Genomic DNA, 26,408 nt, shown 5'->3' with positions numbered 1-26,408 from the left:
ACCACTTTCTCATCAATAAAGTAATGGAGTGCAATAAAAAATGTATTAAAAAGTTGATTTCAACCAATGATTTTTTAAAGAAGTGTTTTTGTAACTGGATCTGTGGAATATATCTTATATCTCTAGAGGATATTGGGAAAAAGAAAAGTAGGCAAAGATTTGTGCCTGCATTTTGTAAGGTTGGTTCTGAATCTCATTAAGTTGAAATCGGTTTCTTCCCCACAGAGAAGGAAATTTGGAGGACCTCAGCTTGCACTTTCCATCTCCTGCAACAACCAATACCAGCTGTTATGTATCTCCTGGAGGTTCACAACAGAGGGATTTTAAAATTACTATCAGTATTTTCAAACCCTCATAAACCTAAGTGCTAAACTATTGATGTCATTTAACTTGTCAATGTGAAAACCCAAATAGAAAATTAGTCCAAAAAAATTCAAACGAATTATAGTTTTCTGAAACCTAGGAAAAATACAAGATGTAATGAGCCTGCAATTCTTCCAGGATTCTGCTAGTCTCTTGTATAACTTCAATGCAAGACCAATGGAACCCCTCAAAATGGCAGAGAATTGCACGCAATCTTGACCATTTGTGGGAGTTTCCTGGATACAGTGAAATGTACAATATACATCTTTCTAACCTGTGCTTAACCCTTTCTTCACTCACATTGTCTGTATGTTCAAGACTTTAAAACTCACGTTCCAACCATTATCTTGTAAATTGAGTTTGTGTTATATATGCCCTGTTTGTGAACAGAACTCCCTGATGAAGGGGCAGAGCTCCGAAAGCTTGTGGGTTGTGCTACCAAATAAATCTTTTGGACTTTAACCTGGTGTTGTGAGACTTCTTTCTGTGCTTACCCCAGCCCAACGCCGGCATCTCCACATTACAGTGAAATGGACAGAACATCTGACTGGCCCACAAAAGTCAAATAGCAGGCAGGAGGCACAGACTGAATGCAACTTGTGTTCCCATTCACCAGGTTCTGGTGGAACCTGTTGTAAGAATGGAAGGTATTTTGTCAGATTAACGGAAGTGTGCTAGTTTCCAGATTGGGCAGATAGAGCCCCACTGTGGAACATACTTGTCCCCACCCCTGACCAGTATAGCATGAATGTCTGAAGACCCAAGATTTAAAAAAACAATTTGCTGCAATGATTCCCCTGCCTAGCACATCAAAAGGACCATACCTGAGGTCAGTAATCTGTCTTTGCTAAGGGCCTCCACTGAGCCGTCTTGGTTTTAGGAAGTAAGGGACTGATGCATCAGTTGTACGTAGTCTGTATGAGACCTAACTGGAGAATGCAGTTCAGCATTGGACACGAAACTCAGAAATGATTTATTGGATCTGGAAGACGAACTAAAATGGCACCATGATTTAACTTGGTTAAATTATGAAACTACATTGCATAAAATTGGTTGTTAGAGGATTAAGAAACGAAATGTGAAAATTCTTGTTTTTCATCATTACCTGTTTTTTGTGAAAGCTAGTGGAAAATCTGTTTAAATGGTAAGCACTGATAACATTTTAAGGAAAACTAGAAGATAAAAAATGACTAAACTGGGTTAGTAGAAATGTTGAAATAATTAGTTAATACTTGAATTTCTGCCAATACAGGGGAATTTTAGAAACCTAATTCCAGATAAATGGCAGTTAAAGTGTTTTCTTACCAAGTTCAATGTTTCCTCATTGGAAAATAGGATAAGGCAGAGAGCCTTGTCCTATTTATGAGAGTGCGATAATAAGATCCTCACTCCCAATAGCAACCTCCAAAAATACATCAATGTAGGTCTCCAGAGAAGGATGAAGATTAGTTTAATTAAAACTTAAAACAATTAGCTGACACTTATCTAGAGCTTACATTCTTGTAGCACTATAGAAAGATTTGATCATTACATTTCTTCACCTTATAGCACTGCAACAGTCAGTTTCCTCAATATTACTATTTGTCTATAAACAAAATATGTTTATTTGTGTTTTTCAAAAAAACACAAATAAACAATGAAATGGTTGAAAGTATTTGAGAAAAAACATATTTTGGCAGTTACAGCTTATCCAAAGGTTACAAAGCTACCATGTTAAAACCGTGACATGGAAAATTATCTTTGACAAAAGTTGGTAGAAACATATTTTACTCTGATCGAGGTCAGGTTCCATTCTCATCTTAAACAAAAGTAGCTTTTCCAATCACAGGAATTCTCAACTTATAACAGATGATCACACCAGACAAACCAAGTAGTTATTCTGGTCACAAATACAACCTTTATGCCCCTCTGCAGTTGATTTTTAAGAACTGATTCTCTTTTATTATTATTACATGCAATAACTAGCTATGCTGAGCATATATAGATGATCTGGAGGAGGGAACTGGGTGTATGGTGTCGAAATTTGCTGATGACACCAAGATTGGTGGAACAGCAAATTGTGCGGAGGGTGTGGAAAGTCTGCAGAAGGATCTAGATAGGCTGGGCGAATGGGCCAGGAACTGGCAAATGGAATTTAATGTTAGCAAGTGTGAAGTTATCCACTTTGGTAGGAATAATGGTAGGAAGGACTATTACTTACATGGCGAAAAACTGCAGCATGCAACGGTGCAGAGGGACCTCTGGGTCCTTGTGCATGAGTCGCAAAAACCCAGCCTGCAGGTGCAGTAGGTGGTCAGGAAGACTAATGGGATGCTGGCCTTCATAGCGAGGGGGATTGAATATAAAAGTAGGGAGGTCTTGCTGCAACTGTACAGGGCACTGGTGAGGCCGCAGCTGGAGTACTGTGTGCAGTTTTGGTCACCGCACTTACGCAAGGATATTTTGGCCTTGGAGGGAGTGCAGAGGAGGTTTACTAGGCTGATTCTGGAGTTGAGGGGGTTGAACTATGAGGAGAGGCTGAATAAACTAGGCTTGTACTTGTTAGAGTTTAGAAGAATGAGGGGAGATCTCATTGAGACATATAAGAGGATGAATGGGATGGATAGGATAGAGGTGGAGAGGCTCTTCCCACTCAGAAAGGACAGTAGGACTAGAGGGCACAGCCTCAAGATAAAGGGGGGGCAGTTTAGAACGGAGTTGAGGAGGAACTTCTTCACTCAAAGGGTGGTGAATCTCTGGAATTCTCTGCCCGTTGAAGTGGTGGAGGCTGCCTCGCTAAATATATTTAAGACGTGGGTTGATAGGTTTTTGATAGGCAAGGGGATTAAGGGTTATGGGGAGAGGGCGGGAATGTAGAACTGAGCCACGACAGATCAGCCTTGATCTTATTGAATGGCGGGGCAGGCTCGAAGGGCTAGACAGCCTACTCCTGCTCCTATTTCTTATGTTCTTATTTGATCCATTCAATTTCACATTTCAGCTGCTTATATATCTTCAACACTTGGGCAAAGTTCTTCTGAGAGCTTGAGTGAGATTTAGTGGGCCCATTCTCCACAGGTGAAAATCCTGTTATGGCCACTAAATCTTGCAAGAGGGATTTTGCGTCAGCAAGATCTTGTTTTGAGATCTTCTCCATCCTTTGCTGGCAATGTGATTTGCACAAATTAATTTAAATGCAAATATACAGCTTTAGGACAAAGCACCTAGCCCCCAACGGAAACCTCCCCCCGCAGCGTCACATCACACCAGTGTGATTCACTGTTGGTTTTCAATAATGAGAACCAATTGAGATAACCATATCAGGATGCAGAGGTGCTGAAGGCCCCAGGGGTTGAGGGCCAAGGCTGGGCATTGCCATTGGCACTCCCTCCTCTGCACGCCATTAATCACCTTTGTCTAAAAGGCCAGGTAAGAAATCGGTTCTCCCTCCTACCCTATACCCATTCACCAGAAGAACCACAGATATAGCAATTAGTTTCTGTATGTTTTAGAAGCACTTTGTCTGGAAACACGGTGATTTTATTTTCTCTCAGAGTATCACCCTCTAGCAATTCAGCCATCTTTGGCTGCACGTGTCAATTTGTGCATCCTTTTTAAAAAACAGCCAGGTCTTAAAGTCCAAATTTTCCAGACATAATTTGGTGTTTTTCCTTCATTATTATGACAATGAACATTTTGCATCTGACGTTACCAAGGAAGAAAATATTACCAGGCCATGGCAAGAGATGGGTATCTTGGATAAGAGATGGGTTTAAAATTGTAAAGGAAGAGGGATTGGATAGATTATCTGTACTTAAAGTTGAACAGGGACTGGATGAAATACATTCAAGGATACAGAAGGAAGTGAGAGTGGAAATTGCAGAAACATTGGCCATAACTTTTCAGTGTTCCTTAGAGTCAGGGATGGCCCCAGAGGACTACATAATTGTATACTTTACACTGATGTTCAAAAAGCCCAACAGTGCTTGGGAAATATCTGAAAACAATAATGTGTAACTAAATTAGTAGTTGCATGGCCATATGTGGGTTAATTAAGGAAAGCCAGCATATATTCCCAAAAGGCGTTTGATACAGTGCCTCATGAGCACTTATGCTTATGAAATAAAAAGGACAATGGTAACTTACTGAATCAAGTGAGTGACAGGAAACAGAGAGTAGTAGTTAAAGGATATTTTTCATGCTGAAGGTGGTTTGTAGTGGAGTTCACCAGGGGTCACTGTCATTTGCTTTTCCAGATATATATTAATCACCTAGACCTTAATGACCCTTAGGAGCACAATTTCAAGTTTTGTGGATGATACAAAATTTGGAACATTGAAAGCTATGAAGAGGATAATGTAGAACTTTAAAGGGGTGTAGGCTGGTTGGCAGAATGGGCAGACAGGAACTGATTGAAGTTCAATGAAGTGTGAGGTGATTCATTTTGGTAGGAAGAATATGGAGAGACAGTATAAAATAAAGGGTACACGTTGTACACAGGGGAGAGGCAGACTGGACTTTGTTATTCACTCCCTGTCCGTCCATAAGTAGAGGTGTTATTGAATTACTTTAAAAATAGCCTGTGGTATATTATCCCAAACCCTCAGTTTGTGAGGTCCAATTTTGTACGTAACATGCGTTATGATTAATTGAGGAGGTCAGTTTAGTTCATATTCAAACCCAGGATGCTGATGGTGAAGGAGTGGGAATTATTCACAAACTCACATACATTTTTATACAGTAAAGCAGGGTTAGGGGGCTATAGGAAAGAGAGCATTTTAACAACTATAGGTAACAACAGTAAAAGAACCTAGTCTCTTCCAGATTTGAGTACATCTTGTCCCTAAGAATTTTCTCCGATAATTTTCCTATCATTGCTGTAAGGCTCAGAGGCCTGTAACTTCCCGGATTGTCTCTTCTGCTCTTCTTAAACAGAGAAGCAATGTTAGCTACTCTCCAATCCTCTGGTACCTCACCTGTGGCTAAACAGGATACAAAGATTTTGGCCAAAGCCTGAGCAATTTCTACCCTCGCCTCTCTCAGTATTCTGGGATAGACCCTATCTGGCTTTAAATACTTGTCCACCTTAATGCTTTTCAACATCTCCAATACCTCTTCCCTTTTTATCTCAACATGTCTTAGAATGTCAACATCCTCCTTTCTACATTTACCATCCACCACACCCTTCCCCTTTGTGAATATTGAGGCAAAATACTCATTAAAGGACCTCACCCACCTCCCTCCACTGGCCTTGAGTGATCCTACCCTTTCCTTAGCTACCCTCTTCCACCTTATATATGTGTATAAAAAGTCTTGGGATTCTCCTTAATCCTGCTTGACAATTTAAAGTCCAACAGGCTTATTTGATATCACGAGCTTTCGGACCACTGCTCCTTCATCAGGTGGAGACCTAGCCCGAATGATGGCAGATGAATTTAACACAGACACGTGTGAGGTGATGCAATTTTGAAGGTCTACTGCAGAAGGAAAGTATACAGTAAATGGTAGAACCCTCAGAAATATTAGCATCCAGAGGGATCTAGGCATGCAGATCCAATCCCAAAGTAAACAAAATATTTATAGGATCAAGAGAAACCAGATTTAAGCTATTGAAGTAGTAATAAAAGGTCACCTCCAGTCAAGCTAGTAACAAATTACATCAACTGAGGCTGAGCTACGAAAACACTGAAGCTGTGACAGCTGCAGAGATCATGATTTTTTGAAAAAACCTATCTTAACACAATGTGGATTAATCCTCAAACATCTGCCCCAGTCTACATTCCTTAACTTCTGCCTAATATTGTCATAGCTAGCTTCCCCCCCAGTTTAGTTCTTTCACTTCTATCTGTGGCACGGTAGCACAGTGGTTAGCACTGCTGCTTCACAGCTCCAGGGTCCTGGATTCGATTCCCAGCTCAGGTCACTGTCTGCGTGGAATTTGCACATTCTCCTCATGTCTGTGTGGGTTTCCTCCAGGTACTCTGGTTTCCTCCCACAGTTCAAAGATGTGCAGGTTAGGTTGATTGGCTATGCTAAGAAATTGCCCCTTAGTGTCTAGGGATGTGTACGTTAGAGGGATTAGTGGGTATAATATGTAGGGATATGGGGGTAGGGCCTGGGTGAGATTGTGTTCGGTGCAGACTCAATGGGCCAAAGGGTCTCTTTCTGCACAGCAGGATTCTATGATTCTCTATAAGAATCTTGAAACTTATAGAATTGTGATCACTGTTCCCAAAATGGTCCCCCACTCAGACATGTCCTGACTATTTCCCAGAACCAGGTCTGAGATAGCCCCTTCCTGAGTTTGATGATCCACATACTGCCTCAAGTAACACTCTTGGACACACTGAACAAACTCTGCCCCATCCAAGCCCTTGGCACAAAAGGAATCCCAGTCTATGTTGGGGGGAGTTAACAACAGCCATCACAATAACTCTGATTTTTTTACATCTTCCTACAACTGCTGACAAATCAGTTCCTCCACTGACTGTTGGGAGATCTGTAGTACAACCAACCCAACAGTGTGATTACACCACACTTGTTCCTGAGTTCTACCCATATGGCCTCACTGCATGATCCTGAGTTCTACCCATATGACTTCACTGCATAATCCCAGCCAAAGTGTTCTTCTGTAGAGCTGTGACATTCTCCCTAATCAGTAAAGCAAAACCCCCACCTCTTCTGTCACCTTCTCTATCTCACTGAAGCATCTAAATCCTAGCTAAACTGCCAGTCCTGCTGGGCTTTCATCCACGTCTCCATAATTGCCACAACATCATTATTTCATGAAGTAGTCCAAACTTTAAGTTCATCTGCCTTATCTGTCATAGTCCTTGCGTTAAAGCAAACACATCTTAGACCATCTGTCCTGCCATGTTTTGTACGCTCTCCCTGTGTTTTATTTCTCTTAGCTTCACCGGACCCACTTACTGAGTTCTCCAGGGTCTCTGTACTCTGACTTACTGCTGTGGATCCCAACCCCCCTGCCTTATTAAATCCCCCACGTAAATACATAGGGTTACGGGGAAAAAGCTTGGGTGGGATTGTCGTTGGTGCAGGCTCGATAACCAAATAAACTCCATCTATACTGATTTGCCATTCTTGCTTTCAAATCCATTTTGGTTGCTCCATTAAATATCACCCATTGTGTGCCAGGCCCCAACAGTAATTATCTCAGGCAATTCCTTCCAAGCAAGACATATAACAACCTATTTTGAAATGAAATTTGGTGTGTTGATCATTTGTTATTACTTATTATTTATTTCATTATTTGGATCAGAAATTATAAATAAAGCTAACTATCTGATTATTCATTTGCTATCAACAGAAATAAGAGGAATCATGCCATTAATAAGTGAACAAATATCTATTTGTCACTAGACAACAGCACATTACTATATGGTATGCTTAACAATTCACACTTTAGTTGTTCAAGAAAGATTTGCATTTACATAGCAAACTTCACAACCACAAGACATCACAGAGTGCTTAACAATTAAGCATTTTTGAAGTGGATTCATTGTCGTATTGTAGGAAACGTGGCAACAAATTTCCACCACCAGCAAAAGGATGTAATGCCTGGATGATTCAATGGTGTTAACTGAAGGATGAGGACAGGGTATGTAGAAGGGTACTGGGTCAAGAATAGTGCCTTTGGGCTCATTTTACTTACAAGGCAGCAAATGTTTAATGCTTAATTCAAAAGACAGCATCTCTCTCAGTGCAGCATTCGTCAGTCCTGAACAAAAATCAGCCTAGATTATATGTTCCTGTCTCTGGAGAAGAACTTGTAAGACTTCATCTTCTTAGTACATTTGCGTACATTTGTTGTAGAGAGAACAGTCTGTTTCCTGACAGGAGAGGAGGAAAATGTATTTGGTGGTTGCATCATGCTGGGGGTGGTGAAAACCAAAGAGCCTTTAAAAAAGGAGGCTTGTGGATGGAAGGTGAAGACAAGGGGAACAGTGATTTGCTTGTACTTCATTCAGTTTAGTTTACTGTATTCAGTGCTCACAATGCAGTCTCCTCTACTTTGGAGAAACCAAATGCAGACTGGATGATCAATTTGCAAAACATCTCCACTCAACTTGGCCTTTCACATTTGCCATTTCAAATCACCATCTTGTTCTCAGGCTCATATTTCTGTCCTTGGCCTGCTACAGTGTAGCAGACTAAAGAAGCCCAACACAAACTACAGGAACAGCTGTCTGGTGGTGATCTAACCTGAGGATCATCACACTTTAAGGCAGTGCATTCCAGACCTGAACCACTGCGAAAAGGATTTTTCTCACATCGCATTTACTTCCTTTGCAAAACACTTTAAATCTGTGCCCTCTCATTCTTGTAACTTTTACAAGAAAACTAAGGTTTTGTACAAGTTCAGCATAACCTCCTGGCTCTTGTACTCCATGCCCCTATCAATAAAGCCCAGAATACTATATGAAAAGTTTTTATCTGTATTATTGGGATGATTTGTCCAATTTGGGGTATGTTGCTCAAAAACTTTTAATGTTTGTATCTTTTTAAGTGCCAAATATTGTAATGTAATTTTAAGAAAGAGCATGTGGATCCTGTAGGAGTGAACTGAAGTTATAATTGGGATGTATTTAGGCATTTGATCGCTAGCGAGTCTTGATCAGTAGTAAAAAGCCAAAGCTTCAAGTCTGATTGATGCCGTGAGGATTCCAGGGCCTCTATTCAAAGATATAAGTTACAGTTTATTGTGGAGCACTCTTCTCATAAGACCTAGGAGCAGAAGTAAGCCATTTGGCACATTGAGCCTGCTCCATCATTCAATCCCACTTGTTAAGATTGAAAAAGTGGGTAGAGTTGTTAGTTTTGTTGATGAGCTGCATAGAGTTGGTTTAATTCAGTTGGCTGGATAGCTGGTGTGTGATGCAGAATGACACCAACAGCATAGGTTTAATTCCTATACTAGCTGAGGTTATTCATGAAGGCCTGCCATCTCAACCTTGCCCTGGCCTGAGGTGTGGTGATCCTCAGGTTAAATCACCACCAGACAGCTCTCTCCTAAGTTCATCTGGGGTAGCGATTTTAGCTTTATGTGGGCTAAATGCTGCAAAGCTACCTACAGATATAATAGGGGTGCATCTTTGCACTTGCCAAGGGTTAACGTTTGCCACAGAACATTTGTGGAACATATCGAAGACAGAGTTAGTAATGCACTTTTCAGTTGTAAGGCATTTGGTAGGAAGTTAGCCTTTGAGTGGAACATTACCAATTAATAGATAACTGTCACAGGCTGAGGGATTGCTGCTAGAATCCAGCGTTAGGCTGTTAGTGACTAAAGCAACTCTGACTGGACTGTAGATTTCCATAAGAATCAAACGTTAGAGCTCAGTGGACCCAGTATAAATAGGAGTGCCAGGGCTAAAGTAATTGCCTCATGCAAGAATGAATAGAAAATGTATAGCCATTTAGCTGCTGAAGGTCCAGCTCGGGAGAATCAGTAGTGTAGCTATAGTCAGTTTGAGAAACCACAGCTTTTATTATTCAGTTATTTCCCCCAGAGAAAGGAAACGGGAGCACACAGATGAAGAATGTAGCTTCAGCAGTTAAGGTGTTTTAGAAGCTTTTGATTGGAAAAGAGATCCATTAGAGTTGAAGTCTTAAAGCTGCAAAGGATTTTGTATGTACATTAGAGTTAAGTTGACCAAACTAAAAATCTATCAATGTAATGTTAAGAGATGCATGACAGTAGGCAGTAGACAGAGCTGTAAGAAGAGAATCTAGCAGCAATGAGCTTGCACATAGCATCCAGCTTGGTCTATACTTGTACATATATAAATAGTTTTGCAACAGATAAACACAACTGTTCAACCTTACAGACCTTTGAATCTCAGTGAAACCTACTGAGCAAATCTTTATAACAAATACTAACACCCTTAACTTCTGAATTAAGAAGTGACATTGTTACTGCTGATTCATTGATGACAGGAAGGTTTTCTTCGTGGAAATGGTCCTTCGATTTGAGCATGACAGCAAATCCAGTTCAGTCCAATAATCAAAACAAGACACCAGAACAGAAGTTAATTGCACTTCTCGACCATTACTGTACGATAACTGAAAACCTGGTAGAGAATCATAGATGGAAGGAAACATTTCCTCAGATTTACCTACCAATAGTAAGTAAGAACATTTTTCAGAAAACTCCATTGATAGTTGATTGTAAATCTAAAAAATGAGATGTGCTCATGTGACAAGTTTATTAAGGAAAGTATTTTGACCTCATATTTAAGGCTGCATTTCTTCTTAAACCACAAATAACTATGACATTTCAGAAATACTCACCAGATTTATTCCATAGATTAAAGGGTTGACGTATGAGGCGAGATTAAATAGTTTGGGTTTATACCCGCTGGAGTTTAGAAAGATGAGAAGAGATTTGATCGAGATTTATAAAATACCAAAAGGGGCTGATAAAGTAAATGTAGGCCAAATGTTTCCCCTTTGGGGCAATCTAGAACAAGACATCACAGGTATAGGTTGAGAGACAGTAAATTTAAAACTGAAATGAGGAAGAACTACTTCTTGCAGAGGATGGTGAATATGTGTAACTCGCTGCCCCTTAGCGCAGTACAGTCTGCATCATGAAATGGTTTCAAGAAGGAGATGGCCATATTTCTGATTTAAAAAAGAGTTAAAGGGATTTGGGGAGCAGGTAGGAAAGTGGATTTGAGAGCAGGAAGAGATCATCCATGATCTGATTGAATAGTGGAGTAGGCTCAAAGGGCTGAATTACCTACTTCTGATACCAATGTCAAAATCAAAATTTAATTGAAACAATAAACACTTGGAAACCACTAAACTACGCCTGGATTTTTAAGGTCCAATAGGGCACTTTCTGCTTCAAGAGTATTTAATCAATTTAAAGATTGGGATAGCTGAAAGGGGTGGGGGGGAGAATTATTCTGAAATTAACATGGTCTGTGCAACACTCAGTAGTCAGCGTAAGAAAGAATTGACAGTTTGGGAGAAATGCAAGATTTGAATTCCATACCCTTACCAGTGATGGATGACGTTATGGAACCAAATTTGATTGAAAGGATGCAATCAATCATAGGTCTCTTCTAGCAGATCTGCACGTCTCTCCCACAGCTTCCTAAAATCCATTCAAGTAGCCTAAAACTTAGATTATCTTTATTTATAAATACCTAACACACCACCAATACCAGCTATTTTTAAAGTTTTTAAGTGATCTTTTGCTACCTAATACCAACATCAAGCACTCTGAAATAACTGTAGAAAAGCTAGATCTGCTGGTTGCAAATGCCCCTCTACTCTGGCTCACTAATGTGCCTTAAAGTCTATTTCAAAAGTTAATTGCATCTTCATTCCAAATGTCAATTTCTCTATTTTCATGCATTGTTCTTCTGGTTTCTTTCAACAATGCTAGCAATTTAATCTAAAACTGTGTTGATTTCTGGGCAATGCTTCAACTGTCTGATCAAATTATTAATTGTACAAAAATCTCTAGCCTGTGACTTGAATTTCTTCAAACTCATTTCCCAGCAAAAATAGCAGATCCAAACAACAGAATTTTCAAACCTAGAGAACTTCCTCTTCAGAGAGCTAAATGGCTCCATGCAAATTTCCTTGTGCTCGCACGTGTCAACACTGCCATTTTAGGTAGGCTCTAATGATTTAAAGAACAGCTCATGGCGAGGGATCAATTATCAAAACGGACAAATGTCTTTTCTAAAGACAGAAATAATTTGTTAAATTTCAATGGAATAATTTTTTTCAATTCACCAGCTTGAGAAAGTGTTGGCATATGTGGTTTTAGATGAATAGGTTTTATCCAAATTAGAAACAAAGCTGTGAGGATCAGTGAGTCATCATCCTATACAAAGCAGAAGCGGCCCAAAACAGGAAACATGCCTCAGAACGCAATCAAGATAATTGAACTGCGAGTACTGACCTCTTTTTTTAATGAGTCCCTCACCCTTCAGAATACCTAAATTGGAACTCATCCTGAATGATAATATGTAACCGGAGTTTTAAAAACTTATATTTTATACTAAGTAAATACTATTTAAAATGAAAGCTTTGAACACCTGCCATAATTTGCACATTCAGGTTTTTTTTTAAGCTACATCTAGAAGCAGGGTACTACATATGGTGGACATCCAAGATAAAAACAGAAAATGTTGGAAACATTCAGTGAGTAAAATAAACAATAAAGAAAAAAATCAGCAAAGGTAAGTAAAAAATAAAATGGATCATCAAAGGTTATTATTTCACATTATTGAACTTCCAACACCACCTCCACTTCCCTTGCTACATCTCCATGCAACCATTCAATAAGATCATGGCTGATCTGTCGTGGCTCAGTTCCACATTCCTGCCCTCTCCCCATAACCCTTAATCCCCTTGCCTATCAAAAACCTATCAACCCGCATCTTAAAAATATTGAGCAAGGCAGCCTCCACCACTTCAACGGGCAGAGAATTCCAGAGATTCACCACCCTTTGAGTGAAGAAGTTCCTCCTCAACTCCATTCTAAACTGCCCCCCCTTTATCCTGAGGCTGTGCCCTCTAGTCCTACTGTCCTTTCTGAGCGGGAAGAGCCTCTCCACCTCTATCCTATCCATCCCATTCAACATCTTATACGTCTCAATGAGATCTCCCCTCATTCGTCTAAACTCTAACAAGTACAAGCCTAGTTTATTCAGCCTCTCCTCATAGTTCAACCCCCTCAACTCCAGAATCAGCCTAGTAAACCTCCTCTGCACTCCCTCCAAGGCCAAAATAAATGCTTAAATGCGGCGAACAAAATTGCACACAGTACTCCAGCTACGGCCTCACCAGTGCCCTATACAGCTGCAGCAAGACCTCCCTACTTTTATATTCAATCCCCCTCGCTATGAAGGCCAGCATCCCATTCACCTTCCTGACCACCTGCTGCACCTGCAGGCTGGGTTTTTGCGACTTATGCACAAGGACCCCGAGGTCCCTCTGCACCGTCGCATGCTGCAGTTTTTCGCCATGTAAGTAATAGTCCTTCCTACCATTATTCCTACCAAAGTGGACAACCTCACATTTGCCGACATTAAATTCCATTTGCCAGTTCCTGGCCCATTCGCCCAGCCTATCTAGATCCTTCTGCAGGCCCTCCACACCCTCTGCACAATTTGCCGTTCCACCAATCTTGGTGTCATCAGCAAATTTCGACACCATACACTCGGTTCCCTCCTCCAGATCATCTATATTAATGGTGAATAGCTGAAGCCCCAGCACCGACCCCTGGGGCACTCCACTAGTCACCAACCGCCAATCCGAATAGCACCCATTGACCCCCACTCTCTGCCTTCTATTTGACAGCCAATCCTCTATCCACGCTAACACCCTACCCCCAACTCCATGCCCCCTGACCTTCTGCAATAACCTCTTGAGGCACCTTGTCAAACGCCTTCTGAAAATCAAGACAGACCACATCCACCGGCTCTCCTCTATCCACCGCCCTAGACACATCCTCACAGAACCGCAGGAGATGGAACAGTTCATGTCTTCCCTTTTCAATGTACAAAGCCCCAAACATCTAGGTGATGAAACAGTGAATTACTCATACTTCTTTCAATGTGGTATGCTGTATTCACTGCTCATAAAGTGGCCCCCCTACATTAGGAGACCAAATGTAGATTCGGTGTTCATTTTGTAGAATATCTCCAGTCAGTCTGCAAAAGGGGACCCCAAGCTTGCAGCAGACTCATTTTAATTCTCCATCTGCCACCATTCTAAATGCACCATTCATGGCTGCCTGCAAAGTTCTAAAGAATCTTAAAGCAAGCTCGAGAAACAGCACTTCATTTTCCAACTAGACACTTTAGTCTTCAAAACTCAATAGAGTTTAACAATTTTAGATAAAGCTCTGCAGACTTGCTGAATCAAGATGTGAATAGGACAATTAAATCAGTGAAAAGAAGAGATGGCCCTATGAACATCCCCATCCTCAGTGATGGTGCTACCAGCACAAGGGCAAAAGACAAGGTCATAACTTTTGCTACCATCTTCAGCCAGGCATGTTGAATGGATAGCTTCCTACTAACATCTTCAATGTCAGTCTTCAGCCAATTAAATTCACACCATGTGTTCGCAAAAAACAGCTGGGGTGTGTTAGATATAGCAAAGGCCCCCACAACACCCAGGCTGTAGTGCTGAAGATCTGTGCTCTAGAACTAACCACACCTCTAGCCAAGCTGTTTCCTGCACAGATACAACACTGGCACAAAATTTAAGGTAGGGCTGATAAGTGGCAAATAACATTCACACCACACAAATGCCAGCTAATTGCCACTCTAGCAAAACAAGAGTTTTGACATTCAAAAGGAATTATCAAATCTGAAATTTCCCATCATCAACCTCTTATGGATAACCATTGATTCATTCATAGGCATCACTGCTGGGCCCTGACGGCACTAAAAGTCAACAACATTGTTGTGGGTCTGAAGTCACACGTAGGCCAGGCCTAGTAAGGGCGACAAATTTCCTTGCCTAAAGGACATTACTGAACCAGATTTTTTTTAAAAAAAAAATCAGCAATTGTTTCATGGTCGCCATTAGACATTTAATTCCAAATTTTTATTGAATTCAAATTTCACCATTTGCCATGGTGGGATTCAAACCTGGGTCTCTGTATTACTAGTCCCGTGACAATACCACTCCACCACTGCCTCCCCTTAGCCAGATTACTACTGTGTCAACAAGAACAAGTTAGCGGCTTTTTAAAAAATAGCATTCGTGGGATGTGGGCTTTGCTGGCTAGCCAACAGTTATTGCCCATAACAAAAACAGAAAATGCTACAAAATCTCTTCAGGTCTGACAGCATCTGTGGAGAAAAAGAGAAAATAGAGCTAACATTTCAAGTCAAAAAGTCACTTCATCAGAGTTGAAGACAAGGAAAATTGGACAAGAAATATACTATGAGAGTGAGGAGGGAAGTTGGGGGGTGGGGGGGTAATTGATAGGAATGGCATTGACAAAAAGACAAAGAGAATGCAAATGGTGATTATAAAGGCTGAGAATGTGGCTAAGAGCATACATAAATAGATTGGACTATGTAAGTGGCAGAACAAAGGTGCAGAGTGTCAAAGGATAACCTGAGGAATGTGGCAGTTGGCCTTAGTGGGGTGGGAGGGGGTTGGAGAACAAAATGGAAAGCCATTTAAAAGTGGAAAAATAAAAATAATACAAAGTAATAAAAATGGATGAAAAAGATGAAATAAAGTAAACAGAAATGGAGTGAAGACGGAGGCGAGAGCTCATGCTCTGAAGTTGTTGAACTCAATGTTCTGTCCAGAAGTCTGCAAAGTGCCCAATGGGAAAATGAGGAGCTACTCCTCCAATTTATGTTCAGTTTCACTTGAACAATACAAAAAGATAAGAACAGACATGTTTTGATGTGATTATTGTCATATGTATTGGGATACAGTGAAAAGTAGTTTCTTGAATGCTATACAGACAAAACATACCAGAGAGTACATAAGGGAGAAGAAAGGGAGAGGGTGCAGAATATAATATTGCAGTCACAGATAGGGTGTAGAGAAGATCAGCTTAATATATGATAAGTCCATTCAAATGTCTGACAGCAGCAGGAAAGAAGCTGTTCTCAAGTCCTCTCAAACTTTTGTATCTTATTCCCCAACAGAAGGAGGTGGAAGAGAGTATGTCTGGGGTGCGTGGAGTCCTTGATTATGCTGATTGCTTTTCTGTGGCAGCGAGAATTGTAACGGAGTCAATGGTTAGAAGGCTGGTTTGCGTGATGGACAGGGTTCACAACACTTTATAGCTTCTTTTGATCTTGGGCCGAGCAGGAGCCATACCAAGCTGTGACACTTCCATTCTATGGTGCATCTGTAAAAATTCAAGAGACTCACAGCAGACATGCCTAACTTCCTTAGTCTTCTGAGAAAGTAGAAGTGTGGGCTTTCTGAACTATAGTGTCAGCATAGAGGAACCAGACAGATTGTTGGTGGTTTGGACACCTAGAAACATGAAGCTCTCAACCATTTCAACTTCATCATCATTGATGTAGACAGAGGTATGTCCTCCACTATAACTTCTGAAATCAATGAATATCTCCTTCGTTTTACTGACATTGAGGGAGAGATTATTGTTGTTGCACCATTTCACCAGATTCTCTATCTTTTTCTTGTACTGCGTCTTGTCATTGTTTGAGATCCAACCGACTACAGTGGTCATCAACAAACTGAAAATGTAGTTGAAGCGGAATTTGGCCACACAGTCATAACAGTATAAAGGAGCACAGTAAGGGGCTGAGGACAGAGCCTTGTTGAGGATGATCGTAGAGGAGGCATTGTTGTCTGTCCTTACAGATTACAGTCTGTGGGTTAGGAAGTCTAGGATTCAATCGCAGAGGAAGTTGCTGAGCCCTAGGCCACAAAGTTTAGAGATGGGTTTTGTTGGGATAACAGTGTTGAAGGCTGAGCTGTAGTTAATAAATAGTAGTCTGACATAAGTGTCCTTGTTTATCCAGGTGTTCCATGATTGAGTGGAGGGCCAGGGAGATAACATCTGTTGTGGCGATGGGTAAACTACAATGGATCCAGGCAATCTGGGGAAACTAGAGCTGATGCATGACATGACTAAACTTTTGAAACACTTCATAATGATGGATGTCAGAGCCACCGGATGGTAGTCATAAAGGCATACCGCCTGGCTTTTCTTTGGTGCAGGGTTGATGGTCATCATCCAATAACTTGTTTGAGATTTAACATGTGAATTTACTGATAAAGTGCTGGCACATTTAATTTATATATCAATGTACTGCACCATTGTGCACTGAACACAAGCATCATGCTGTACAAAGGAATGAGACATACATTCACTCTTGATTTACACAGGAAGGTTAAAAAAATTGGAGTCAATCTACATAAATAAAACATCTCAGGACCTAGCACAGGATGACTGGCAAAATATTTTTTTTTGTAAAAAAGAGCAGCCTCTGAAAAGACTACCAGCGTTAAGTATGAGTGCAGTTAAGGGCCCCCAAAGGTCTCATTAACAATGAGTACACATTTTCTACATACATTCACACTCAAATGAAAATGTATAACTATTTTTCAAGATTCCTGAATGTACTTGGTGAGGAAGTCTCTCACTTCTGAAATGTGAGCCAGTTCTTTAACGGCAGTATCTCGGTTCCTGAGCTGTACTAAGCCATTCTCCAGCGTGCTATCACTGATGACAATAGTGAAGATCACACCCATCTCATCGTACCTGAAAGAGAAAATCAAGTCGCACTTTACAGTATGTGGGCACTTCCAAAGGCGATTGCTTGACATTTTGCTTTTATTTTACATATTAAAAGATGCAAGGAATGAATCACTGTTACAAAATGGAAGAGCTACTTCTCATTTACAGCCTGAAATTTCCCTTCATATTATGACTATTATTAAACTTTTATTGCGAATAACTTTGTGTGATGTGGCAATTTAATCAATCACAAATTACACACTTTTTCTCCGGAGTGAAATGATTCAATTATTGCGATACAGAACAACCCTTTGAGACAGTGAATAAGAGAACATAGTGATAGCCAAAGTTTAAAAACTCAGGTTTTAGGAGAATACTTCCAAAAAACCATCCATGTTCACCAGCATCCCATCTTCACCAATTTGTTTTTCTCCAGTTTAGTGAATCTTTTTAAAAATACCACTAAGATAAAATACCTCTTACGATTGATTTTTTTAAAATTGTTTTGCCTGCATGCTAAATTGAACAAAAAGAAAACTCTAAGAGTATTCTTTGGTTCAAAGCACTGTGTTAGTAAAAATATCTACTCTTCTTCAAAAAAGATAAGTTTTATTGCTAATTGTAGACGCTGTCTATTTTCATCACAGTTCTGATAATTCAAATAATTTAGTGTAAGTAATAGAGGAGAGTATAATTTCAGACCATCCAAGCTCTATAGAATTGACCAATCTGATAGAACTATGCTTCAGGCTGGGAAATTTGAAGTGTCAGTATGTTTTAGGGACCTGTCAGCACCATAGTGACTAACGGGCCAGAGCAAAAAGACATGCTATTCACAGTGGAGTCATTCTATGGTATTACTTAGAATTGCCATTAGAGCAGCAAGGATGCAAGGGAAATACTATTAGTGAACTTCCTATAGCATCAGTAAAATTGCTTGAAGTTTTAAAAAATATTTTACAGAAGAGAACATTTATTCTCTTGTATTGTATATTCTAAAGTATTGCCTTGACCAATTAAATTTAAAAATTGAAAAGAGGAATGACCAAGAAAGAGAGCGAGTAAGAGCGTTTGAAGTGGAGTCAAATCAAGCAAGGAAGAAAAGATAGATTGGATTGAGACAAAGACAAAAAAAGACAATGAAAAGGAAAGGCATTTTTATAATCTCCAAAAAGATTTTACATCTTGAAGGAATATGACCATAAGACAGAGGAGCAGAATTAGGCCACTCGGCCCATCAAGTCTGCTCCGCCATTCAATCATGGCTGATATTTTTCTCATCCCCATTCTCCTGCCTTCTCCCCATAACCCCTGATCCCCTTATTAATCAAGAACCTAACCCTTCCGGGCAAAGGGTTCCACAGATTCATCACACTGGCTGAAGGAATTCCTCCTCATCTCTGTTTCAAGTATCATCCCTTTAGTCTGAGGTTGTGCCCTCTGGTTCTAGCTTTCCCTACTAGTGGAAACATTTTCTCAATGTCCACTCTATCCAGGCCTCACAGTATCCTGTAAGTTTCAATAAGATCCCTCCTCATCCTCCTAAACCCTGATGGGTACAGACCCAGAGTCCTCAATAATTTCTCATAAGACAAGCTTTTCATTCTAGGGATCATTCTTGTGAACCTTTTCTGGACCCTTTCCAAAGCCACCACATTGTGTCCCTGACCACTGGCCAAATTCAAGGTATTTAATCTAAGGGGTGTGACTGCCTGCTGGAACAGTGTCCGAGTATCTCTCCCCCTTCCTGATGTGTCACAGTGTCCGTAGCTCAGAATCCAGCTCATCCACTCTGAGCCAGAGTTCCTCAAGCAACCAACACTTACTACAGACGTGCTCACTGGGGACCACAATGGAGTCCACCAGCTCCCACATCATGCATGAACAACACATCACCTACCCCTCCATCTCTTATTTAATTAGTTTTTAATTTGGTTTTTAAATTTAATTAAACTTTTTAAAAATTATACGTATCCTTATTACTTTAGTCTCAATGCAATTTCTAACCGGGATAAGATGGAACCATTTACAATGTTCAATTTCTGGGTCCCAAAAGTTATTTATTAGTGTCACAAGTAGGCTTACATTAACGCTGCAATGGAGTAAGTGTGAAAATCCCCTCGTTGCCATACTTCAGTGCCTATTTGGGTACACTGAAGGAGAATTTAGCACGGCCATTGCACCTAACCAGTGTCTCTTTTGGACTGTGGGAGGAAACCAGAGCACCTGGAGGAAACCCGCACAGACACAGGGAGAACATGCAGTGACCAAAGTCAGGTCCCTGGTGCTGAGAGGCAGTTATGCTAACTAGTGTGCCACTGTACTGCTTAGGTATGGTTGATTCTTGCCCTGTCAATTCCAGACTTGAACTTTACATGGCAAATTTCATGGATTAAGTTCTTAAAAGAATAACAGGAAGGCCAAGCGTAAAGACACCATAAGCGTTTATTAACAGGGAATTTGAGTTTAAGAGCTGTGGGGTTATGCTGCAACTGTACAGGACCTTGGTGAGTCCACATTTGGAATATTGTCTGCAGTTCTGATCACCTCACTATAAAGGACACGGAAGCATTGGAGAGAGTGCAGAGGACATTTACCAGGATGCTGCCTGGTTTGGAGGATAGGTCTTATGAGGAAAGGTTGAGGGAGCTAGAGCTTTTCTCTTTAGAGCAGAGGAGGATGAGAGGCATCTTAACAGAGGTTTACAAGATGATGAGAGGGATAGATAGAGTGAACGTTCAGAGACTATTTCCTCGGGTGGATGTAGCTGTTACTAGGGGGCATAACTATAAGGTTCATGGAGATATAGAAGGGATGTCTGAGATAGGTTCTTTACTCAGAATGGTTGGGTTTTAGAATGGACTGCTTGCTGCGATATTGGAGTCGGACACCTTAGGAACTTTCAAGCGGTTATTGGATAGGCACAAGGAGCACACCAGAATGACAGGGAGTGGGATAGCTTGTTCTTGGTTTCAGACAAAGCTCGGCACAATATCAAGGTCCGAAGGGCCTGTACTGTTCCAATACTCTATTACTTTGTGCAGAATTGCAACTATAGTTTAACAGTTAAATCAACAGGTTGACAGTAAATTCAAAGATTTAGTATATCACTGAGACACCATTACTTTTCTCAAGATCTGGCCCATTCGATCTTTTTCCTACTTTGCTGATTATTTTAAATTTGTGCTTAGAGTGAGTGGAGGATTGCAAGAGAAAACCAATTTGTGATGGATTATTTGAACCTAGTGACTGTTACTTTTGCTCACGGACAAAATAGACCAGTATAACTTTTTGGTTTAAATAGAAAGTCTGAGGTTCACACAAGTGAGCATAATAAAGTACTTGATTTAACACATCTTATTTTTAAAAACCAAATATACACCAAGATGTTTAATTATTACAAATAAATTACACGTAGAATTATTAACTACCCTTCTTCACTGATGGGGAGCCCAGCATGTCACTGCAAAAGACATGATTAAAGAATTTGCAACCACCTCCAGCCAAAAGTGCCGATTAGATGATCTATTTCAGCCTCCTCCCAATCTTCAGCCAATTTGATTCATTCCATTGATCAACAGCTGAAGGACATTGACAATATTCTGGTCATAGTGCCAAAGATTAATGCTCCAGAATCAGTACTAAACTGTTCTGGTAGAGCAATAACGCTATTCAATCTGCAGCATCTACCAGACAATATGAAAAACTGCTCAGGTATCTCCTGTTCATAAAGCGAAGGACAAATGCAATCTGGCCATTTACTGTCCCATCAGTTTTCACTCAATTATCAGCAATGTGATGATGGTGTCACAGAGTACTATCAAGCAGCACTTAACACAGCAATAAATGATGCTTAGGTTGGTCTCCAAAGGGGTCACTTGGCTTCTGACCTTATTTTGATCCAAACATAGAGAAAAGGGCTGAATTTCACAGGTTAACAGTGTGGCCATTGTAAAATTCCAGGAAGCCCTAGTAAAGCTGGAATCAGAGAGAAAACATGCCACTGATTGGAGACGCATATAGTTGAAGTAGCATGGTAACACAGTGGTTAGAACTGCTGCTTCTCAGCACCAGGGACTTGGGTTCGATTCCTGCCTTCGGTCACTGTCTGTATGATGTTTGCTCGTTCTCCCCATGTTTCCGCGGGTGCTCCGGTTTCCTCACACATTCTGAAAGATGTGCTGGTTGAATGGATTAATTGGCACCGGACTGTGACAACTAGGAAAATTTCACAGTAAATTTCATTGCAGTGCTAATGTAAGCCTTCCTTGTAATTAATAAATAAACTTTAACTTTAAAATGAAAATGGTTACAGTTGTTGGAGGCTAACTGCCTCAGTCCCAGGACATTGCTGCAGGAGCTTTTCAGGTTAGAATCTTAGGCCAAATGTTCTTCAGCTGTTTCATAAAGCCAGTGCTGATAACTGCACTAGTTCAGCACTATTTGCAAATCCTCAGATACTGAAACACTCCATTCCATAGCAAGTAGTTCGCTTTCGCTTTACAAAGTCTGTCCACCATGTGCAAGGCTAAATCAAGAGTATGGTTGAAAACTCAAAGTTTGCTTGGATGAATGCAGCACCAACATTCAAGAAACTCAACAGCATCCAAGACAAAACAGTCTGCTAGATCAGTCCCCTATCCATCACATTGAGCATTCACTCCTCCGTCACCAGCAGAAGTGTGCATCATTTACACAATGCACTGCAGTAACTTGCCAAGGCTTCCTCAACTACACTTTCCAAACCCCCAACTTTTGTCACCAAAGTCAATGACAGAAGACACATAAGCAGTATGACCTACAACTTCCCCTTCAAGTCACAATGCATCATGACTTGGAATGATATTAACATTTCTTCACAGTTTCCCTTTTCTAACAGTATGATGGTGTACTTACACCAAATAGATTGCAAGGGTTAACACTACCTTCTCAAATGATGTTAGAAAAGGACAACAAATACTGTTCTTGCCAACGATACTCAATCCCCATAAACAAATAAAAATTAAGCTACATTAAATAACTCAAAGGTATCCATTCAATTGTAATGAGAAACAATTGTTTCTTACTTCATAGTTAGCTGCTCCATTGATACGTGCATGGTTTCCAGGTAGCCAGGCCACACTGTGATTCTTTTCTCTAACATCTCACGGAATAGCCCCTCACATACCTAAGAAAAGGAGGAAATGGCAAACTAGAAAAACTGAACATCTTAAAATAAACACAAAAAATACTGTGATATATGGGTAAGTCAGAATCTGAAAAGAAGAGATTACTCGAGATGGGACAACGGCTGTTCTCCCTTACCCTCTTTCTTTCAGTCTATGCTTTAACAGACCTACCCTTCTGGTTCTGATGAAAAACTGCCCAAAATGGTAATCATCCTCTTGAAATTTCATGTGTGTTTCCAGCAAATTTATATTTTATTTAATAAAGTTTGAGACGGGATGTGGACAGCAGCTGTTTAAATTCATCAGCATACAACCACTTAAGATGAGATTATGTTTTAAACTTTGTACTAAACATATCAGAAATCCACCACAGGACTGCTTAGCCATTAGCTAATTACAGGCTGGTGAGCCTTACATCATTAATAGGGAAATTATTGGAGAGGATTCTTCCAGACAGGATTTATTCCCACTTGGAAATCAGTGGACGTATTAGTGAGACATTAGTGTCTCACTAACTTGATCGAGTTTTTCGAGGAAGTGGCGAAGATGATTGATGAGGGAAGGGCAGTGGATGTTGTCCACATGGACTTCAGTAAAGCCTATGAAAAGGTCCCTCATGGCAGGCTGGTGCAGAAGGTGAAGTCACATAGGATCAGAGGTGAGCTGGCTACGTGGGTACAGAACTGGCTCAGTCATAGAAGACAAAAGGTAGCAGTGGAAGGGTGCATTTTTGGATGGAGGATTGTGACAAGTGGCATTCCTCAGGGATCAATGCTGGGACCTTCCCTGTTTGTAAAACATATATAAACGATTTGGAGGAAAATGTAACTGGATTGATTAGTAAGTTTGCAGACGACACAAGGTTGGTGGATTTGTAGATAGCGATAAGAACCATCAGAGGATACAGCAGGGGTGGCAGATGGAGTTTAATCCCGACAAATGAGAGATAATGCATTTTAGAACATAGAACATTACAGCGCAGTACAGGCCCTTTGGCTCTCGATGTTGCGCCGACCAGTGGAACCAATCTAATGGCCCTCTAACCTAAACTATTCCAATGCTATCCATATGCCTATCCACAGACCATTTGAACGCCCTTAAAGTTGGTGAGTTCACAACTGCTGCAGGCAGGGCATTCCACGACCTTACTACCTTCTGAGTAAAGAACCTACCTCTGACATCCGTCCTATAATTACCACCCCTTAATTTAAAGCTATGTCCCCTTGTGTTAGCCATCTCCATCCGAGGTAAAAGGCTCTCACTGTCCACCCTATCCAATCCATTGATCATCTTGTATGCCTCAATCAGGTTACCTTGTAACCTTCTTCTCTCCAATGAAAATAACCTCAAGTCCCTCAACCTTTCCTCATAAGACCTTCCCACCATACCAGGCAGCATCCTGGTAAACCTCCTCTGCACCCTTTCCAATGCCTCCACATCTTTCTTATAATGCAGCGACCAGAACTGTACACAATACTCCAAGTGCGGCCGCACCAGAGTTTTGTACAGTTGTAACATAACCTCACGGCTCCGAAATTCAATCCCTCTACCAATAAAAGCCAACACACCGTACGCCTTCTTAACAACCTTATCAACCTGGGTGCCAACTTTCAGGGAGCTATGCACATGTACCCCGAGGTCCCTCTGCTCGTCCACACTACTAAGAGTCCTTCCATTAGCCCTATATTCTGTACTCCTGTTATTCTTACCAAAGTGAATCACCTCACACTTTTCCGTATTAAACTCCATCTGCCACCTCTCAGCCCAGCTCTGCAGCTTATCTATGTTCCTCTGCAAACTGTAACATCCATCCTCACTGTCTACAACTCCTCCGACCTTGGTGTCGTCAGCAAATTTACTAATCCATCCTTCTACGCCCTCATCTAGGTCATTTATAAAAATGACAAACAGCAGTGGCCCCAAAACAGATCCTGGAGGTACACCACTTGTAACTGAACTCCAGGTTGAATATTTCCCATCAACTACCACCCTCTGTCTTCTATCAGCCAGCCAATTCCTGATCCAAACTGCTAAATCACCCTCAATCCCATGCATCTGCATTTTCTGCAATAGCCTACCATGGGGAACCTTATCAAACGCTTTGCTAAAATCCATATACACCACGTCAACTGCCTTACCCTTATCCACCTCTTTGGTCACCTTTTCAAAAAACTCGATAAGGTTTGTGAGGTACGACCTACCCTTCACAAAACCGTGTTGACTATCTCTAATCAATTTATTTCCCTCTAGATGATTATAAATCCTATCCCTTATAATTCTTTCCAAAACTTTGCCCACAACAGAAGGAAGGCTCACTGGTCTATACTATAGGAAGGTCTAATAGACGTTGGAAATATATAGTAAATGGCAGAACGCTTAAGAGTATTGATTGGCAAAGGGAGCTGGGTGTACAGGTATTCAGGTCACTGAAAGGGGCAATGCAGGTGGAGAAGGTAGTTAAGAAGGCATACGGCATTCTTGCCTTCATTGGCCGGGGCACTGAGTTTAAAAATTGGCAACTCTGTTGCAGCTTTATAGAATCTTAGTTAGGCCACACTTGGAATATAGTGTTCAGTTCTGGTTGCCACATTACCAGAAGGATGTGGAGGCTTTGGAGAGGGTACAGAAAAGATTTACCAGGATGTTGCCTGGTATGGAGGGCGTTGGCTATGAGGAGAAGTTGGAGGAACTTGATTTGTTCTCACTGGAATGACAGAGGTTGAGGAGTGACCTGATAGAAGTCCACAAGATTATGGAGGCATGGACAGAGTGGATAGTCAGAAGCCTTTTCCCAGGTTGAAAGAGTCAATTAATAGAGGGCACAGGTTTAAGGTGCGAGGGGCAAGGTTTAATGGATGAGGCAAATGTTTTACGCAGTGGTGGGTGCCTGGAACTCGTTGCCAGGGGAGGTAGTGGAAACAGATATGATAGTGACTTTTAAGGGACGTCTCGACAAATACATGCATAGGATGGGAATAGAGGGATATGGTTCCTGGAAGGGTACAGAGTTTTAGTTAAGTTGGGTAGCATGGTCAGTGCAGGCTTGGAGGGCAAAGAGCCTGTTCCTGCACTGTAATTTTCTTTGTTTTTCATGCTCTGTTTGCAGAATTATTCACATTTGTCTGTTTTTAAAATTTTCAGGGGTTCTCCAGTGATCACTCAGAATTGGCTGCATTCAGGATTCCTTAGTCCTTTCTCCTTGACAATTATCTAATCGCTTAGTTGTTTTTGCTTTACGATTTCCTATCTTTATAGTTAATCTCTTCATAAAATTTTCTCCTAATCTATGATCACAATTATTTAGTTGATTTAATAATTATTTTAGTTGATAAATATCCTAGTTCATTTTGTAAACCTTTTTTGGTGCAGCATGCAGTCCACAAGCTGTAGGTTAACACCCTGATTTTAGGCCAAAAGAACATTCAGGTTCCAAAAGCTCATGCAGCAGGTCCTCACAAACGAAAGCTTCCATGCTGAACAAAAAAATATATAACACAATTATAAAACTCAGAACAGCCTAAACAAAATATTGCAGGCCATATTTCTGCAATTTAGTTTAGAACAAAAGTTCTAAATGATAATAGAAAATGCATGGAAGCTGTATATACACACCTACATAAAAGCACCCGCACATATAGTTAAATATACAGAATACATACTTT

At 40.7% G+C, this 26,408-nt stretch overlaps 1 protein-coding gene across 1 annotated transcript in view; it reads right to left on the bottom strand.

Moving 5' to 3' along the window:
* Positions 1-17,101: 17,101 nt before the first annotated feature.
* Positions 17,102-26,408, bottom strand: part of polg2 (polymerase (DNA directed), gamma 2, accessory subunit) — a 57,976-nt gene continuing 48,669 nt past the window's right edge. Inside the window, exons 8-9 of the mRNA XM_080209431.1 lie at positions 22,645-22,745; positions 17,102-17,602 (exon numbers count right to left, since the gene is read on the bottom strand). Of these exons, the coding sequence (XP_080065557.1) occupies positions 17,446-17,602; positions 22,645-22,745 (258 nt within the window). The 3' untranslated portion in view covers positions 17,102-17,445. The remainder of the gene's footprint in view (positions 17,603-22,644; positions 22,746-26,408) is intronic.

The sequence above is a fragment of the Carcharhinus amblyrhynchos genome, chromosome 21 (assembly GCF_965287045.1).
Source record: "Carcharhinus amblyrhynchos chromosome 21, sCarAmb.v2.hapA, whole genome shotgun sequence".
In the NCBI taxonomy this organism is placed as follows: domain Eukaryota; kingdom Metazoa; phylum Chordata; class Chondrichthyes; order Carcharhiniformes; family Carcharhinidae; genus Carcharhinus; species Carcharhinus amblyrhynchos.
The sequence above is the reverse complement of the archived record's forward strand: the minus strand, read 5'-3'. Positions and strand labels throughout refer to the sequence as shown.